The sequence below is a fragment of the Xyrauchen texanus genome, chromosome 29 (genome assembly GCF_025860055.1).
Source record: "Xyrauchen texanus isolate HMW12.3.18 chromosome 29, RBS_HiC_50CHRs, whole genome shotgun sequence".
In the NCBI taxonomy this organism is placed as follows: domain Eukaryota; kingdom Metazoa; phylum Chordata; class Actinopteri; order Cypriniformes; family Catostomidae; genus Xyrauchen; species Xyrauchen texanus.
Window position 1 is genome coordinate 34,362,572 of NC_068304.1, and position 21,387 is coordinate 34,383,958.

Below are 21,387 nucleotides of genomic sequence, written 5' to 3' on the forward strand. Positions count from 1 at the left end.
TATGACATTGAAACGGTGGCGCGATCAATTCAATGACACAAGAATCCAGTTTGGTGATGTTGTTGGTGCGATTATTGCCACAAATCCCTCTGAATCTCTGTCTGAATGAAAAACAGTCTGGAGGTGATATCAAACTCCACCTGTCTTTCGCTCAAACACATGCCACGGCACGCAGGAGCACCCCAATCATTATGATACACAAATTTGCCCTCGCTCACAGATCCAGTGGTTCACTTCTCACCACATCACTCCAGTTCCCAATGCACTGTGTTGCTTTGTGAACCCGTGGAGGAAAGTCATGAGAAAACGCAGACTGGAGTATCCTCAGCATCACATGAGAGGGAGGTGCGGGCGAATGGAGAGGCGCGGAGGTCATGGACCCAAGCCTAGATCTTCAGGAGCTGTCAATCACATCATCAGATGCCGCCGGGCACCGCTGACATCACCGCCGTCCCAAGCCGTCCTGATTCCGCGAATATTCATGGCGATGCTGATCTATATCGGGTTGCCATAGAAGCGAAAACGGCAGAGGAAGCTCAGCCCACCCACTCAGGTCCGGAATACCTAACCCTTTACACGATTTCCCTCGCAATATCCACAATAATCACATTACACTGGGTATTTTACGCAGAAAACTCAAAATAAATGTATAGTTCATTTATCAATGAAAATGAAAATGCCTGGGCATATTTTTGTGACACAGACCGACCGACAGGTGTCAATAACGAAGGATAATATCGTAGGCTACTATTCCATTTAGACTTTTAAAACGTGTTTAGTACATACTTAATCAGCTGTAGCTTCTAAAAGTCACGTGGTCTAATTTCCAAATTGTGCAAATTTGAACGTGAATCGGTACACAGTCTGCTGTTACGTTAATTTGTGTATAAGATAGATGCTGACGTTTTCTAGATATTACTAGCACATTATTTTTCTGAGGATGACGAACAGAACTACGAAAAACGCCGACGACACATGCGCAGTGCGCACATAAACAAACCAACTCAACTCCCTTCCCTTCGTCATTTACAAAAATAAAATAAAAGTGAAAATGGACAGACAGAGTAACGAAGCAGAAACTTCGAGATTTTGAAAGTAAATCTTTAAGTTTTTTTATTTTATTTTTATTTTGTCTGTCAAGGTAAATTTATACAGTATCTCACAAAAGTGAGTAGGGCCTACACCCCTCACATTTTTGTAACTATTTGATGATATTTTTTCATGTAACAACACTGAAGAAATTACAATTTGCTTAGTTATAATCACTAATTTAATTATTTTAAATTAGTGATTGTTTACTTTACAAAATTAAGGCAACATAGTTGACCATTTAAAGGGATAGTTCAGTTAAAAATTAGAATTTTCTCCTCACTCTCCCTCATGCTGTTATGTGTATAACTTTCTTCTGCAGAACACAAATGAAGATTTGAAGGATAATATTTAAGCTCTGTAGGTCTATTCAATCCAAGTGAATGGTGACCAATACTTTAAGCTCCAAAAAGCACATAAAAGCAGCATAAAAGTAATCCATCAGACTCCAGTGGTTAAAGGCATATGTAATGGGAGTCAGCTGATAGATAGCAGTGCAATGTGTAGAAACCAGTGCTGGACTGGTAATCTGGCATACCAAGCATTATCCCGGTAGGCCGACGCACTTTTGGGCTGATCAGAGGCAGACTGGCCATTGTGAGAACTGAATGGGCCATGATGAGCTAAAATGAGCCGTTGCATTATGCAGAACAGACCACAAAACGGCACCGAGATATGCAGAAAAGGACCTCCTTGTTAGCGCACCTACCTCCCATGCCAGAGATGTTGGTTCTAGTCCAGTACGGAGCGGGTAGAACAGGAGCGTCACAATGGTGCCATGACCCGGATGGGAGTGAGGTTTAGGGGGGTGAGTGTAACGGGAGCCAGCTGATGCATAGCTCCCGTACGGTAGAACAGGAGTGTCACACATATCATCTGAAGCGATATGATAGGTGTGGGTGAGAAACACATTATTTTTTACTTCAAATCTCCACCTTGACCAGTCTCGACCAGTAAGTGTCGATATGCAAGAAAAATGGGAATCGTCAAAAAACAAAAGAAGGATATGGAAGTGAAAGTGGAGATTTATAGTAAAAAAGGACTTAAATATTGATCTGTTTATCACCTACACCTATCATATAACTTCTGAAGAATCATATGACTTTCTTTTACGCTGTCTTTATGTAATTTTTGGAGATTCAAAGTTCTGGCCACCATTCACTTGCATTGTAAGGACCTACAGAGCTGAGATATTCTTCTAAAATATTCATTTGTGTCCTGTTAACGAAAGACAGTCATACATATCTGGGATGGCATGAGGGTAAGTAAATGAGAACATTTAAATTTTTGAGTGAACAATATCTGTTCATCCCCTATTTATGTACACATTAATACATGAGATAAAGTGATTAAAAAGAGACCTTCAATTGTTCTTTAATATTTCATTTCCTGACAGCATGATAATGTCATTATGATAAAAATATTTTTTTATTATTATTTATGGAATGGTTAACTCACAAATGGTACCAATTTCATAACAGGTCCAGACGGGGCCTACGGAAGCAGAAGAAGTTGTACTCGGAACCGTCATATCCTGCCGGAGATAGGAGGCAGGGGCGAGGAGCCTACCATCATGCAGGATGGGACTCAACTGGTGGTGGTGGGGTGGTGGAGGTTGCCATGTTAGCACACTGAAACAGCAATGTGATAGATTGTGAGCAGACTTATAAAGCAACGTCTTACATGTGATTGGCTGGGAATTACCCAGCTAATGGTGCGATGATGTACAGCTGCTAGTCTTCCCGCTAGAACTACGCTGCGCTTACATACACAGCTAAATTTGTTTCTTTCAGATTTTTGTGTGCAGTGAACTGTCTGGCCTGCTGGAGTTGAATATTTTGGGCTCTGGTCATCTGCTAGTATCTCAAGGCCAGGAAGTCTTGGTAAGATTATATAAATATACAGGTCATAGTTGTCAGCCAATAACCCTTTTTTTGTTTTTTTTTACCTGTTGGCTGTTAATAGATTATGGCACTCTTTAAACCCTTAACACTCCCTCCCATCAGGCTCTGAGTGCAGGGTCTGGAGACCACAGGTTCCACTGAGCCCATCATAAGGGCTTGACTGTATTTCTTTTCACCCACTGAAAGAACAGCGTAATCCCCTTCCTCTCCCGCTGGGCCTGTCACTTTTACTTTAGGATTGCCAGACCAAGAGTATTGCCAGGCTGAGTGCCTCTGATATCTCCCAACAATAAGCCCCAATCTTGGACTCATGGACACAATAGTCACACAACTGGCTCTTCATGACGTGCTGCTGCCGAGCCACTTTTGGAGAATGAGCCACATTTCCAGCTTTTATGCAGAACCACAGAGCCAAACGAGACAACGTGCCTATCCAGGGTGAAATGTGGGTGATCTTTTAAGAGCAGAGACCAGTATTCAATCATCTGAACACCACTTTCATGAATGCTTCTTATACCTTTTATTTTAAAAGGGAAAACTAATAGTGCTTTTGAGTCAAAGGGATTAACAGCAAGTTCTTTACTTGAACAACAACAAAGCAAGTGTAGAAAACAATGCTGTGCAATGTTAATATGATATCTGAAAAGATAATACTTTTAATCTTATCCTCTTTTAGCATCTCTGCAGTGAGGAAATAATCAGTTTTGAATCGATCAATTCAAATCACTTGCTACATATCCATATGAAGCCGAGTTCTCGTCGAACCGTGGCGTTTTCCGTTACTGCACCTTCTACAAAAGGCTCAGGGTAATGTGAAATTTATAATAAATCACAAGAAATAATTCTAACTCTAAACTTTGAAGAAATGAGGGGGAAATTAGCAAATGAAATTGTCCCCTGTAAGATTCTGGCTGTAAGGTTCACATGGATATCATTAGGCCTAATAGTAGTAGTAATAATAGCAGTCCTTGAACTGATGTATTTGTTGATATTGTCCCTGTTGTAGAACAGTGATTTGGAGAGTTGAGACACTGAGGTTGTTTTGTTAATAGAGCCCTCCTCTGACGTGGTCATGTAATAGCAGCCAGAAATAAAAGACCTTTATCCTTATGTTTGGGAAACACCCAGGGACAGATTTTGACTTGCAAAGGCCCTAGGGCTAACACTGACAGGTGGGGAGGAGTGTTTTAGTTTTCATGGCAAAAAAGTTTTCGTTTTCACCGTTGATGAGTTTTGGATCACCAAACTGGATTGCGCAACCTGAAAGACCAGGGACCGGGACCACCCCCCCCCGGTAGTCAAGGGCTCCTGGGCACTGGCCCCATTGGCCCGGTCGGTAATCCATCCCTGGAAACACCTGATTAGTAGGTCAAAAGCATTAACGAATAATTATGATAACAGTACTAGTCTAGTTACACACATATTAAATGACATAAGCTTGTTTTTGAAAATGTATTCTTCAGAAAATTGTTATATATTGTTGTTATGTTAAATTAGTCAAAGAAATGCAGTTTACTTTTGCATTTTAAATCATTGACAACAGTCAAATACACATCACACTTATATTTAGTGTGAGAAACACACCAGTGGACGGGCATGGCAGTAAGTCCATGGTGTTCTGCTTACATGATGTGCTTTGCCAGATGCGATCCTATTAAATGAGTCCCTGACAGATAATGATGATGTGTTGTGCTGTTTTCTTATATTTATGTTGGAAAGCTTTTCTCTGCTTAATGCACAAAGCTTTCTGAAAATTCAGCACAAATCAAACAGTCTGCTGTTTAACATTACAGTAAAGGTGAGAAACAGCACTTCAATTTTTCATACTTATTAGTTACGCAAGAATAAAATATTGTTTCCACAGCTTTATCAGACACAAAAGGAAGTAAACAGGATGTGATTTGTGGATGTTGTTCTGGAGGAAGACTCCACCACCTTCTTGTCCTTGAAAGCTATAAACAATTTTAATATGCAAATTTAAAAAACAATATCTACTTCCAAGTGACCTCCAAGTTACAGCAAAAAAACAAATTTTGTGCTTGTTAATTAAGCTAATTATCTCTTCTCCAACATGGAACAATTCATTACTTCAAGAATACTGATGCTTCTTAAAAACAACAATACGTAATAAAGCTGTGATATGGTTGTAACAACCTATATTTTGAAATCCATTCATCCATCTTCTATAGCCACTTGTCCTATGCAGGGTCATAGGTAGTGCTGGAGCCTATCCCAGCTGTATCAGGGAAAAACCCTGGACAGGTGACCAGTCCAGCACAGGGATAACACACAGGCATACACACTCTCACCTACAGGCAATTTAGGGTCTCAAATTAACTTTGCAAGTCTTTTTGGACTGTGGGGGAAACCAGAGTACCTGGAGGAAACTCACACAAACACAAGGAGAATATGCAAACTCCATGGAAAGGGCCAGTTGAGCTGGGACTCGAACCCAGGACCTTCTTGCTGTGAGGTGACAGTACTACCCTCTGAGAATATATTGCAACCCAATGCTGCCTATATTTTGTACAACAAATAAATGGTTGCAAATGTGGTTTCGTGTTTGCAGCTTTTAAAATGAGATTCATCTGTGCAAAATGTTTTTTTCAGTTGAAATGGTAAGTGTGTTTGTTTTAGTGTTGAATGTCAACTGAATTTCTTACATTTCCATTCAAGTGTTTGGAGATTCATTTGGGTAATGATTAATATGTAAACACAGCTGAGCTGGAAAAATGCAATCAGGTCACAGAGATGTTTTTGTGTTTTCTGTTTTGGAGAGAATCTTCTGATCAGACTGCAGTTTGATGGTAACAGTTGAGCAGAAGCAGAAGAGAGGTTTCAGAGTTATGTACCTGTCCAGGAGCATGCGGCCACTCCTGACCTTGTGGCTACACCAGCAACTGCGTCTGCAACCAATCCTGCAGAACCTGGAACCTCTAAACAACAGCAGCAGGTGGGAAATTACCTGTGAGATACATAAGGGATAATGTACAGTCACTCTAATGCAAATAAAGTCTTATTTTGTGATGATAATTGTCTAACTATACAATATCCTGCTTATTACATTGCAAGGCTACTTACCAAAATAAATGAACAGACATGGAACATTTTGTTATGTGAAAACAGAGCACTTAGTGATACGAGAGACATGAATCTAGCAAAGCTATGAAGGAAATCACTCCCTGAAACAACGATGAATTGTACGGTGTAGCAGTCCTTTTATGAAATTGTCCACAAAATGCAATTATTTAAGAGAATTGTCCAATAAAGAGATATACACATACACGCATAATATTATCCATTAAAAAACAATGTGAGGCGGGTTTGTGAGAAGTGGACAATGATTTTATTGGTTAAAGGAATAATTCACCCAAAAATTAAAATTCTTTCATCATCTCTTACCCTCAGGCAATCTCAGATGTGTATGACTCTCTTACTTCTGCAGAACAAAATGGAGATTGTTGGAAAAATATCTTTGCTATCATAGCTCTCTAGGTTCATACAATGTAAAAGAACAGTGGCCAGAACTTTGAAGCTGCAAAAAACACATAAAGGCAGCATACAATTAATTCATATGATTCCAGTAGTTAAATCCATGTCTTCAGAAGTGATATGATAGGTGTGGGTGAGAAACAGATCAATATTGTAGTTTTTATTACTATAATTCTCCATTTTCACATTCTTCTTTTGTTTTTATTTTTGTGCATATCGCCTCCTACTGGTAGGGTCTCAAGTCAAGTCAAGTCAAGTCATTTGTTTTGTATAGCGCCTTTCACAACACACATCGTTTCAAAGCAGTTTTACAGAAAATTATGCATTAACTGTAATATCTATAAAGTCTTAGTCATCATTGTGTAGTTTGATAAAATATGATTGTGAATTGTGTTTAAAAAAACAAGTAATTAAATAATAATTGTATTTATAACCCCAGTGAGCAAGCCGAAGGCGACTGTGGCAAGGAACACAAAACTCTATAAGATATTGGTTAATGGAGGAAAAGAAACCTTGGGAGAAAACTGGCTGTGGGGGCCAGTTCCCCTCTGGCTAACATCATGAATATAATGTCAATATTACTTATGTATAGTGGATACATAAGTCATGGTTTAAAATGATTAAACTAAGTAAGTGTTAAGGGTCAGTGCTTAAACATTAAGATTAATGACCAATGTCTTTGAAGTCCATCCTGGATAAACTGCAGAAGTTCACATCGATGTAATTGTCCTTGTTAATTGGCTGATGAAGGCTTTTGTTGGCAATTCATTTATATTCTATGTATTCCATTATAATAGTGTAGTCTATCAATGTGATGCAGGCAGAGATCAATGAGGTGCATCGCAGTTCAACCGGCTGGTAATTTCAGTGAATCCTAAATCCAAGGTTCAGGCAATGGCATATGAAGTATCCCATGTCTTATGGTTGGAGTTGGCATCAGTTCATCCTCTGAAGTCCATCATAATAGACTGAAGTGATGTTTGGCTGGCACCAGCTGCTATTTGTCATCATCACTCAGCGACACGTAGCAGTGAAGGCAACACGAAGCAGGAATGGTGCTGATCCAGCTGGTGACCACAGGATAGGAGTCCCGAGGTTGAGACATGGAAACAAATAAAATAATATAAGCATAGATGCCATTCAATTTATTGCAGAGTTATAGATCATAATCAATGTGGATAAACTAGGTGTATGTCTGGTTAAATAGATGAGTCTTTAGTCTAGACTTAAACTGAGGGAGTGTGTCTGCATCTCAAACAGAGTTAGGGAGACTATTCCATAGTTTAGGAGCCAAATATGAAAAGGATCTACCTCCTTTTGTGGATTTTGTTATTTCTAGGAACTATTAACAGGCCAGAATATTGCAATCGTAATGAATGTGTTGGACTATAGGGTGGTAGAAGGTCACTTAAGTACTGCGGAGCTAGACCATTCAAAGCTTTGTACGTAGTTAACAGAAAATAAATAAAATATATATATTACATTTAACAGGTAGCCAATGTAACAACAATAAAATTGACTAACAATGGCTAATATGATCATATTTCTTGATCGAAAGGTGGAAATTGAAAGTTAAAAAGGACTTAAATATTGATTTGTTTCTCACCCACACCTATCATATCACTTCTGATGACATGTATTTAACAACTGGAGTCGAATGGATACATTTTAGGCTGCCTTTATTTGCTTTTGGAGCTTCAAAGTTCTGGTCACCATTCTCTTGAATTTAATAGACCTACAGAGCTGAGATATTCTTCTAAAAATATTTGTTTGTGTTCTCCAGAAGAAAGAAAGTCACGCACATCTGGGATGGCATGAGGTTGAGTAAACGTTGAAAGAATTACAATTTTTGGGTGAACTATCCCTTGAATACATTCTGCCCTCACATTGAATACATCAGCAGAAAAGTTATTTCAGAAGCCTAGAAATGTAAGATTATGATGAGAAGATTATGAAAACAAAATTGTATTCTTCTGAAAAATGTTCACTGGTTAAATGTGCCCAGTAAGATCAGGAATGTTTATAAAGAGAGTAAATGGTGGCAGTTTAATGTCTCAAGTGCAAAGATTGCGCTGCATTTAGAAGTTTTGGTCACCAGGGGATGCTGTTGCCACATAATGAAATCAAATGGGGATGAGAATGAAATAATCCCACCATAAATTAAACCGTTCTTATTTGTGAATCTGAAAAATCAGTCAATGCACAAGCACAAAGGAAATTCTCTTTGTAAAATATTGTTAGTGACAGCGACACCCTGCAGCAGCAGGGATGAAAGAGATCGTGAGGGGATGAGGATATTGAATTAGGAATGAGGGTATTGATTAGCTGGTGAGGCCCTCAGTGTGCGTCCTGAGACTATAATGAATGGATCTATTTCTATGTTCCCTCTTCAGGCCCCTGAAGATGCTTCACGGGCGGCCCCTGCCATTGCCATGGGATCACTGTCAATCAAACACCTTTCTCAGGTACCACTACATTGTGATTGATTTGAAGGCAGCTGAAATGAACGTGATAACTGCATTTGTGTGCTGTTGTGTAGAGTAAATGAATTAGATGCTGTAATCATTGATTGTTTAATTTGATCTCAAAGATGCCATCCATGAAGTGCACTCTGACCTTTTCATGTACAAAATACTGTACAGTATATAACCCTCCTTCTCCTCAGCATTTCCTGGGTGAGGGCGAGCTGTCACTTCCGATGGCGTATCATCAGTCTACGTTGTTCCCTGGAGACTTGGATGCTCTACTGAGCCTCTGTCTGCTTGATACTGGCTTTCCTGCTTTCCTTGAGGAAGTGGAAAAGAAGCTAAAGGAGCTAATCCAGGACTGAGGTAGAGCAAGGCTTGCAAAATCCATGATTGCACCCACATTGATGCTCCATGGCTGTCTGATTCCTCGTTAGATGATTGAAATGGCATAATTGATCCTTTGCTAAGCCCTGCCTCCTTTGATTACTGTTACTCGCTTATGGAAGTTTTACAGAGCATCCCATAGGATGAGATTTCTGTAAACAATGTGATTTTTGGTACAAGGTGGATAGTATTATAAGTGTGCTGAAATGAAGTGTAACAGTGCAAAGAATCTTCTTTTGTCTGCCATTTTCTTTAGAGAAATGGTTCAATTAGGCAATAACATGATTAATAAGTCTGCAGACTGCATTTCAGAATCAAGGCAAACACTTATCACAGCCAACTGCAATAAGAAATCATTTGAAAGAAATTACAAGGATATTATTATAGTGAACAGAACTGCTCCTAATGGTTATGCTAACTTACTATTGTCGTATAATCAATCACTCATTCTCATGTTGTTCCAAACCCGTGTGACTTTTTATCCTCCATGGAACTCAAAAAGAGATGCATACTTCTATTACTATATCTGCTATAACGATGTATGGAAGAAATAGTAAGATTACTTGCAGTGCAATACATATACTGCACCTCTCCAATGTCTCTTTACATACCTGAATGGCTGTAACCATACAAGGCTTGCATACATCATAACATGTAACATAACATGGCAATACTTGGATGTTACCCAAAATGTTAGAGATGGACTGCCTCAGTCACCATTCACTTTCATTGCATCTTTTTCCATACAATGAAAGTGAATGGTGACTGATGCTGTTAGTCCCTAAAATTCTGCCTTGCATCTTTTGTTTTCCATGAAGAAAGACAGTTTTGTGGGTTTTGAATGACATGAGGGAGTATATGATGACAGATTTGTAATGTAGGTGTCATTACTGATGTTAAACACATTAATTAGAGAATGAGGGCAGATGCATAGTTTAATCCATAACCAAGGTTGGGAGGGTTACTTTTGAAATGTATTCCACTACAGATTACAGAATACATGCTGTAAAATGTCATTTGTAACGTATTCCGTTAGATTACTTAAGGTCAGTAACGTATTCTAAATACTTTGGATTACTTCTTCAGCACTGGTATTTATTCACTTGTTTTGACTATACAAACTGCCAGTACAGTAAGACAAAATACATTCTCTGAAAAAACGAAATATCTTATGCAATGTTGTTTCTAAAACAAGATAAATCAAACTGAACAAGAAAAAAGAAATTATGATCCAACATGAATTTTCTTGCTAAAATATATGATCGTGTCTGGTAACATGTGCATATGGAATGATATTCCGGACATTATTCAAAAGGAATTGCAAATTATATTTGCAATTGCGTTTTCAATTTGTGGAGGCATAAAATGTGACATAATCCAAACGCAATTGCAAATCGCGCATTACTGTTTGCATTTTCGTTTAAGCGAACGCACAGTGACTGCCAGATTTCAAATGGAAAAGCAAAGTCCGTTTGCAACTGTGTTTCCCATATCTTACGAGTTTTGGCCCTGTCATATTTAAATAGCAATTTCAATTACCACGTCTGCTTTTTCACTTTCTCAGCGTCGCATATGTAGCCAGCCAAAACTCAAATGGAATACTATTTTTTTATTTTTTATTTATTGCAATATTAACAAACAGAACAAGACGATACATACAAGAAATATAAACAATCTTTCAAAACAAAAGAGAAATTATGGTTCAGAATACATTAAGAGAGGAAATGTGAAAGAAATTTAAATATATTCAACAATAGTCTAAAAAGAAAAGAGAGTAAGATAAGAAAGAAAAAAAAGAAGAAGAAGAGGGCACAAAAGAAAAAAACATTAAGAGAGAATATTAAACATGGCACTAATTCTGGATGTTTTCATTGCTTTCTTGTTAACAGAAGTTGAAATTGTATTTAAATACATCTTCAATTCTTCTTTGAAAAAGCTAAAGTGGGGTTTACTTTTCATATATTTACATTTATGGATATGAAACTTTCCAATATATAAAAGAAGGTTTATACAAAAACATGCATTAATTAGATTCTTGTCTTTAACATAAAATCCAAAAAGAATGTGTCTATATGATAAAGAAAAGTTACATAAAACCTTTTGGACAATCAGAGCATCAATATTGTTCCAGAAAGACCGAGTAAAAAGACATTCCCAAAACAAATGATCAACAGTTTCAGAGGAGGCTTCACAAAAAGAGCAGGAAGTATCAATATCATTTCTAAATTTCTTTAAAAAGTATTTAACTGGATAAAATCTATGAATAATTTTATAGGATATTTCTTTAACTTTATTAGTTAGAAAGAATTTCTGAGGAAGTGACCAAACATATGACCATTTAATATCATCAAAAAGGTTATTCCAATAAGAAATGGAGGAAGGAATTGAAGTAACAGGGTCCAAAAATAATGACCTAATTTTATAATTGGATTTATGTATTGAAAAACAAATAGAACCAACCACAGTAGATTCAGGGCTAGGGGGAGAAACAGAAGTCACTGTAGCACTATTGTTCTAAACAGCATACAGATTTCCAAAGAGATGGCCTTGAAAACTATATTAAATTCTTTACTAGATACTGGGAATTGGTATCCTGAAACAAAATCGGAATAATTAAATAAATTACCTTCACTATCAAATAGCTGGTTTACTAATATCACCCCATTATTGAACCAGTTTTCAAGAAATAAAGATTTCCTCTTATGAAGAATATTACAGTTGTTCCAAATTAAAAAATTGTGTGGCGAGAAATTATGCTTGTAAATAAGTTTCCAAGCCGTAAGCATCTGCTGATGATAATTGGAAAGTTTGACAGGAAGTTTACTAATTGAATAATTGCACATTAAAAGAAAATGTATACCTCCTAATTGAGAAAAAATATATCTTGGGATTATACTCCAAATAGAAGATTGATTGTGAAGGAAACGTTTAAGCCAATTAATTTTCAAGGTATTGTTAAGAGAATCAAAATCAATGAAATTTAAGCCACCTTTATTATAAGAATTCAAAATAACTGATTTTCTAATACTCAAATGGAATACTAATTCCCTTAGTATTTCCATTTCCGATGCCTTACACAGAAACCTGTCAATCAGGGTCAAGGGTGGGATTATGCTATGGGGCGTGTTTGTCTTGGGAATTGACGTCACTCACAGTCGACGGTCAAGAGGTGATGCCCTGAACAGACGCCGGTTTATCAAATCAAATCAAATCAAATCAAATCAAATCAAATCAAATCACTTTATTGTCACACTACCATGTACACAAGTGCAACAGTAGGTGAAATTCTTGTGTGCAGTTCCGAGCAACATAGCAGTCATGACAGTGACGAGACATATACCAGTTACAATAAACATACACAACAATTTACAAATCAAATGTACACATACTTACACAACACAATAATTATATACAATGTACAGTAAACAATACACACAATATACAATACAATAAGTAGGAGTATATGAAATATATATATATATATATATATATATATATATATATATATATATATATATATATATATATATCTATGAAGTAGTATATTGAGGAGAATATGTTGACAGTCCAGTGTGAGATTATAGATGAATAAAGTGCAGTGCTAATTATTGATACTGATAGACTGTGAGTGATGTCACTTCCCAAGACAAACACGCCCCATAGCATAATCCCACCCTTGACCCTGATTGACAGGTTTCCGTGTAAGGCATCAATGGAAATACTAAGGGAATTAGTATTCCATTTGAGTTTTGGCTGGCTACATACGCGACGCTGAGAAAGTGAAAAAGCAGACGTGGTAATTGAAATTGCTATTTAAATATGACAGGGCCAAAACTCGTAAGATATGGGAAACACAGTTGCAAACGGACTTTGCTTTTCCATTTGAAATTTGGCAGTCACTGTGCGTTCGCTTAAACGAAAATGCAAACCGTAAAGGCGCGATTTGCAATTGCGTTTGGATTATGTCACATTTTATGCGTCCACAAATTGAAAACGCAATTGCAAATACAATTTGCAATTCCTTTTGAATAATGTCTGGAATATCATTCCATATGTGCATGTAAAATGGCTAGAAATAGCATTTTAGCTTAGCGTAAAGCTGAAAATTTCACAAAATGTATTTATATTTCTTCTGCACCAAACTTACTTCAAACGTACTTCTCTGTCTGCTCGTATGAACGTAACGCATCATAAGAAAGTGTTTCACCGCTGTTCAAATGCACTTTGGATCACATCATTTATATGTATAAAGGTTTTCCATCTGAAAGGACTAAATATGAAATGAAACAAATGACAATAAAATCCAAAGTAATCTCTTCAGTAATCAAAATACTTTTTGAATGTAACTGTATTCTAATGACCAATTATTTAAATTGTAACTGTAGTGGAATACAGTTACTTATATTTTGAATTTTAAATAAGTAATCCCGTTACATGTATTCCATTACTCCCCCAACACTGTCCATAACATGCACTTTTGAAGAATGATTAAAACATTTTGAGTTTTCTTCAAAACTCTCTAAACATACAGGACTTCTATAGGCATACATTAGAAAAAAATGCAAAAGCTTTTCAAATAATTTAGTAGACCGCTTTAGTAGCTAGAATCGGTCAGTATTGAATATGTTTAAGGTGGGGCTTAGCGAAGGGTCAATTTAATGCAGTTCGGAAGATCTCTCATATCAAACCTCAACCCAGCCATTCATTCAGAACAACACAGAAATACCAATATATTTTGGAACCTTTATTCTGAAAAAGGAAACAATTGTTTTCACATAGTTTGTAATGGCTTGAGCTCCAACCACTTCCTCCCTTGAATGTTGGTCCATTGTCATCGTGACACACGGTATTGATCAGGAGTTGACATGCAACTACAGCAGTGCATTTTAAATGCGATGCACCCCTACTGTATGTTCCCGTCCTGTTAAAGCATTTTTTTTATTACTCTCTGAAATGAAACAAATCCACCCCAACTTACAATTTTCAGTAGGTCTATATGAATACATATTGCATAGGATTATAGCCATGCTGTACAAGAATTAACTCTTTTCTAAAAGAAACATAAAGACATTGAAGTTATATAAAAAAAAGAAATAGTCTTTTCCTTTTTACAGATGCTATCATAATATTTGAACACTTACAGCACCACAATGTACAAGATGTCTAAATAACTCTAGAAAATAAATGTTACATGTATCCATTTCATTTAGTCATTTAATACAATATCAGCTCTTTTTGATTAAATACTGGTCTGCCACTCACAACAAGGTTCTCGCATTCTACTTTAAGACAAAACACCTCCTTTTAGTATTGTTTTATTGGATGATAAACTGTACAAAGGTCTCTTTTTTTATCCATTTAAATGTAATTAAAAACGCACACTCGCACACGCTGAAATGCTGACATACTTCCTCAAACACACACAAGGGTTATTCATTTGGATGCAACACCACTTAAAGTAACAAGTAACAATAGAAAAACGATATTTGAATCTTATTCGATTATGTTATTGCATGCATTCGAGACAACATGTAGATATGAAAACGATTCAGTGCAGCAGGAGGGCATGATAAAAGAAAGAAACGCAGTGTTAAACAGCACATGGAAAAAATAAATTGTCACCTTTAGAATGATTCGGTCAGTGTCCACACATTCGCACAGACCCTTAGCCTGAATAAGGCATACTTAAATTGTTCATTTCTGCCAGTGTAATGCTGTCGTTGTTTGTTGTTTTCTTCACCTCGTGAGGCAGGATATGCGTCACTGAAAATCGCCATGAGCGTCTCCTCTCTTTGGATATGTCCGAAGTCGGGATATGCAGTTGGTCATCTGGAAATGGGGAAGGACTTGGTGAACTTGTTATTTTAAATGGATGTTTATATGTTGTGTTTCATCTGCATTTCTAAACCTTCAGTATTCTTCTACAGTACATTGGTCCATCAGCTTAGTTGGTGTTCCGCTGTCGTACATTTTTGTCCTTGTGGTTGTTTGTAGAGTTGGTTTTACTAGAGGACAGAGATATAAGGTTAACAATTAATACAAATGTTTAAACATCATAACAAATGAGTCATACATAAGTTTTAATAAACTGTTTTGTAGTGTTCTAAATGTAACATTATCGTGAGTGATGCATGAGAGTCTGAGTTCTTACATTGGTGCAACTGGTTCATCGTCTTCAACAGGGTCGACACACACAGGAAAACATGCAAAAAAACAAAAAGACTTCATATTAACCCATCACAATAATATTTGCACTGGATCTTTTTTGTGATGTGATAGTTCTGTAAAGATCAATAAAAACTTAAACAGATTATAAACTGTTATTTCACATTAAATGGTTACTGTTAGGCCTAGATGAAACAGCAAAACCCATTACATTTTGCAACACTTGCAAGACAAGTCTAAATGGTCTTGGCTCATAGTGTAACAATTGGGTTACAATTTCATGGGGAAATGGGGGAAACCTATTTTCTCCACTAAAGATATAATTGGTGTTCCCACGGTCATGGAAACATTGAAATATCATTGAATTTGAGATTGTGATTCCCAAGCCTTGAAAAGTCATTCAAATTATATTCAAATTACATTTTCTAGTTATACTCGGCTTCAAAGTATTTAATCCGCACAAGATAGCTCTTTATGATGTAAAAATCACTGTCCAGTAATCACAAACTGGAAAAGCCAAGGAAATTCATTGGCCAGTATTTGTGTGAAATGGATCAAAAACAGCAAAACAACTATTAACATTGTCTAGAGAAGTTTGGACAGTATAAGGTGTTGACAGGTGTCAACTCCATCCAACAAGGATGGAGTAAGGCCATTAGAGGTCATTGAAGAACAGATGCATGGCTTTTTCCACAGACAAATGGACAGTTTTGGTTAGTGTATTTATGTATGTATAACTGCACATGCGGTCACAAGCAGCAGCATTCCACAATATTGAACACCAAGCAGGTTATGAGCGTTTGAAAAACACATACTAGTTTTCATCCTTGCCTGATTCACAATCATCAATCTAAAGATTCTTGCAAATTCAAAAACATCACAGCAGAAAAATATTTCAGTTTACTACATATGACAGACCAAACAAATTTGCTTCCTGTGGAAATGCAATCCATTTGAATGAGTCAGGAACCCAAGTGTGATGGGCCGTTCACACTGGCAGGCGATAAGGGATTGTCCACACAGAATGTGTTTTTCTGGCTGTCTATTTTTCAATTGTTTTGCTGTGTAAACATGCACTAGACTGATGTCTTTGACCGTTGCACAGTGTCTCGCTGTTTTTTCAGCGTCTCACACAGGTATGCCACCTTTTTTAGATGTCATGTCAAATTAAAAAGAAAATGCGTCTTAAAACACCTGCGTTCTGTTCTATTCTGTGTGCTGCATCTAGCTTTTTTTAGCACAATAAAGCGTGTTTGGTCTGAACGGCCGCCAAGTCATTTATTTTCAATGCAAGTTAGCGATTTGAGTGTGTAGTGACTGAGCATATAATATATGTTGCATGGAAAACTGTGTGAGAAAATATCTGCATTTAAATTGAGTTTAATTCATGCACTGAAAGCCGTTCATCTTTTTCAAGATATGATACATTATACCCAGCTGAAATTTATATACAAACGCATTCCCCTCCAGACTGGTAATTTTTAGTGGCAAGAAAACAAATTCCTTGTCAAAACTTTATTTTTACCAGTAAAACTGTACATCAAATTTGTGATCAGATTTTCAAAAGCTATTGCAATTTGTGGAACCCAACAATAATGTAAGAGCGACCCGCAGTAGAAACGCCCTTTTACAACCAACAATATGGTGACTAGGAGATGAACAATGTGAAATGCATCAAGCTGTTATTCACTTTTCAGTATTTCAGCAGTAATTCAGTCATGTCAGTACTCACAGTCAGCTCACAGATTTCAAACCACTAGAGGTGTAAAGGACAGTGCTGGTGAAAATATGAAATCCTGGCACGTGGATTTCAGCTATAATGTGCGTCATTGCATTACGTTATCATCTCTGATTCTGTTGATAAGACTGTGAGCAGATATAATCTACCTTAATCTACCCCACCCTTCCCTTGACCCGCTCTCCTGGGAACAAATCTGCCTCAAACCACAAAACAGAACATGGTGTTCATGCACGCAAACTCAACTGTGAGGAAGTTTTTCTACTTAATTATGTTTTGCATGTGATTATTCTGTATTATGGGGTTTGTGGAGGCCATTCAGGGATTTATCCAAAGAAGCAAAACAAACAATCAGGTGCATTTGAGAATTTATGGTTAAAGCTGTAGAAAGTGGAACGGATTTGGCATTACGAGATTTGATTCAGTCTAGGTTTAGAACTTCTGAATTTCAGTCATATCTCTCTATCTCTCTCTCTCTCTCTCTCTCTCTCTCTCTCTCTCTCTCTGTGTGTGTGTGTGTTTCTATCCATCTGTTACTATCATGTAGTAGTGCTCATTATATTAATTAGGAATCTACAGTAGGTCAAAATTGACAAGTTAGTTTATATAAAGTTTTTTTTTGCTGATCTTTTTGAATCCAGATAGTGAGATGACTTAAAATAAATAAACAATGGGGTAAATCTCATAAAACCGGTCAAGGACATGTTCAGGTCACATTTGACCCCATAATCAAAAGAATACTGTTCATGAGTAATAATGTGCAAAATGAAGCCTGTATTTATGCATTTACCCCGTGTCCTCGCAGGGATACTGGAAACTATTCAGCAAGCCTGTGAGATGTGCATCGTATGGCGAAGAGAAACTGGCTTTGTCCGCAATCGTTTACTATTTACTATATAGTGAATGGCAGTTAGTGCACTATATCTCAGCAGTAAAATGTACCTGTATGTTTTGCCTCTATATGTTATGTTATTTTAATCAAGATTGATTTGTCAAAAATTAATGTAATACATTCAGCATGAAAGAAAAAATAGCAGGAGTGAAGGAAGCTTGTACGTCTTCCATCAAATGTACAATCGAAATTAGAGTGCATTGTGGGTAAGAATGAGTGAACAAAAGTAGGGAACGAGTATTGGCTCACTCAGAATTCAGACACTCTTACCCAATGGCAGACACCCAAAATAGTGCATTATATAGTGGATAGGGGGAGGTTTCTGACACAACGAGTGTTCCACTACTGGGGTTGGTGCCCTACTCACTAGGCTGCGCATATGCATTTAGAGAGTGGCGGTACTGCTGTAAAGAACTAATGATCTAAATACTCACAACACTGAAAACTGTAACTACACTGAAATAAGAATCCACACAGGACTTTAAAAGCTATGAAATAGCAGAAGAAGGCATTAATAAAGCATAATATTGCTTTGGTTTATATTTCAGCATTATATATAATGTCCTTGGGGAACATTTTGACGTTTTCACTGTAATAATTACTAGAAATGTTTCCAAACCTCTCTTATTGACAAATTCATCCAGATCTGACAAGAGCCCTTAAAGGAATAGTTCACCCAAAATTTTAATTCTCATTATTTACTCACCCTCATGCCAGCCCAGATGTGTATGAAATTCTTTCATCTGTTGATCTCAAATGAAGATTTTTATAGTGGTTAAATCAGTATCCTCAGAAGTGATTTGATAGGTGTGGATGAGAAACAGATCACTTTCACGTTCTTATTCTTGTGTTTTTGGTGATTCACATTCTTCTCTCCATATTACCCCCAGCTGTCTAGCACAAAATGACATAAATATTGATCTGTTTCTCACCCACACCTTTCATATCACTACTGAAGACATGGATTTAACTTTCATGTTGCCTTTATGTGCTTTTTTGAGCATCAACATTTTGTGTGACGCTTTGTATTATGTGGAACCCAAAATATGTTAGACAGAATGTTAGGACTGACTGTCTCTGTCACCATTCACTTTCAAATTATGGAGAAAAAAACACATTCAATAAAAAATAGTAACATTCTGTCTAAAATCTAGTTATTGTGTTGATGGTGAATTATGATAGAATTTCCATTACTAATAATAATAATTCTGTAAGAAATGTAAAATGTGTATTATGTAATGGAATATAGGGGAGTAAATGTCTATTATGTCATTTTTTATTTTATTTTTTAAGTACCGGTAATTGTACTTTTACTTGAGTACAGTTTTTGGCTACTCTACCCACCTCTACAGAAGACTTGCTAGTGTCATGTTGCATTTGCAGTGTGAACACAGAACTCTTTCACTTGTGTTATATGGTCCACTGTGCATGTTTCTCTGGTGGTCTGTGGTTGCGTGGGAGTTTTTGAGGGTTTGGTAATGAAAGAGAAAGAGAAGATGTTTGAGCTGTTCGATATTGTTTTCTAAACTGATTCAATAATAATAATAAGAATAATAAAACATTTGAATAATTTGTATTGAAAATCCATAACAAACAATAATTGTAACAGTAGCGAATCGTTGCAAGTTTTTCAGCAAATCCTAAAAAATGTGTTTTCCCTTTGATCATTAGATAAGCACAAGTGGACGTCACAGCATGACTGAAAAGAAAACTAATAGAATCTGACATTTCTGAAGACATGCAGGTTGTCAAACTTATCAACAACAAAGAATATGATGCCAAAATCAATGAAATCAAAGTTTAACCCATTATTTAATTTAACCAATTATTTTATACAGAAATCAGAGATGTTCTGCTGTGAATTACATGCAGGACCTTATTTAAAATATGATAAGTAAGATGTATTTCCTCGTATGAACAGGCAAAACTACTTTGTCTTCACTTGAAACTGTCCAGTTTGTTCGCCCATGGTAAGCAAATGCTTCTTTTTCAAATCTATTGTTATTTGCTATTATTACTGTACATTAGTGGTTGACCGATATATCGGCAAGGCCGATATTCAGAATTTTTAAATGACCGGCATTGGCTGATACATTTTCCCATTTGGCCGATTAGTTTCCAATTGCATGTGGAATAATCTGTCTGAGACATGTAAATGACCAATCACAGTTTGTATTGTTGTTAAGTGCCAATGCAATTGTGTTACTACAATAAGAGTCCGACATGCAACAACATTTCATTTAAACTGCTCTGCGTATCTGGGCCATGTAAACTGAAAGCTGTAAGGAGATTGCTGCTCGCTGGATCAGTACTAGCGGAAAGCAACTTTAAAGTAAAAGCACATTACCTGCGCTATAAGTAAATGTCATACTGTATTTACTGTGCACTGTACAAATACAATTATATGATATATTGGCTTTATATCGGCATATAAAAAAAGTGGAGTGGCAGTTGCGTAGTGGGCTAAAGCACTAAACTGGTTAGCAGAAGGTTGTTGGTTCGATCCCCACAGCCACCACCATTGTGTCCATGAGCAAGGCACTTAACTCCAGGTTGCTCCGGGGGGATTGTCCCTGTAATAAGAGCACTGTAAGTCGCTTTGGATAAAAGCATCTGCCAAATGAATAAATGTAAAATGTAAATGTATCAGCCATGCTGCTCTATGAATAACAGCATCGGCCATTAAAAAACCCATATCGGTAACCCATATCACTACTGTAAATTGCATTAAAGTATAAAAGGGCATAAAAGCAGAAATGTGATGCTTATAATTTTATAAAAGCACTTACGTTCATTCTAGAGTTAAAACTCATGTATTATTTGTGTTGTAAAATTGTTTAAATCATAATTTTTACAGTCATTTTAGGTTTTGTTGACTACATCATCAAAATTGGCTATAACTTTGCACAGATAAGGTTGGTAACCGATTTTATCTCTAAAATATTGTTCATGTTCTGTGGCTATACTTTTGAAATATTATAGTATCGAGTATTTTAATAATTAAGGATTGACCCCCATTCACTTTCATTGTAAGTGCCTCACTGTAAGACAGATTTTGAAAAGGAGGGAAGAGTCCAAATTCATTTTTGTGGTAAACAATATTATGGCACAAATGCTGTCGATTGATCTTTACTTGTATTGAACCCTGAATATTCCTTTAATATGACTATGTTGACTGATATTCCTTCTTTTATGACTGCATTCCTTCTTTTCAATTATTCTTAAATCATAGTATGTACATAGAAAATTCCAGAA

At 36.6% G+C, this 21,387-nt stretch overlaps 1 protein-coding gene across 3 annotated transcripts in view; it reads right to left on the minus strand.

Annotated features, from left to right (window-relative positions):
* Positions 1-12,894: 12,894 nt before the first annotated feature.
* The window catches only part of LOC127623310 (neuroplastin-like), a 55,604-nt gene continuing 47,111 nt past the window's right edge, over positions 12,895-21,387 (minus strand). For 2 of the 3 annotated variants that reach the window (XM_052097717.1, XM_052097715.1), the window contains 3 exons: positions 15,489-15,510; positions 15,246-15,342; positions 12,895-15,166 (listed from right to left, as the gene is read on the minus strand). In XM_052097717.1, the coding sequence (XP_051953677.1) occupies positions 15,282-15,342; positions 15,489-15,510 (83 nt within the window). In that variant the 3' untranslated portion in view covers positions 12,895-15,166; positions 15,246-15,281. The remainder of the gene's footprint in view (positions 15,167-15,245; positions 15,343-15,488; positions 15,511-21,387) is intronic. The other variant, XM_052097716.1, reaches the window with a different exon arrangement.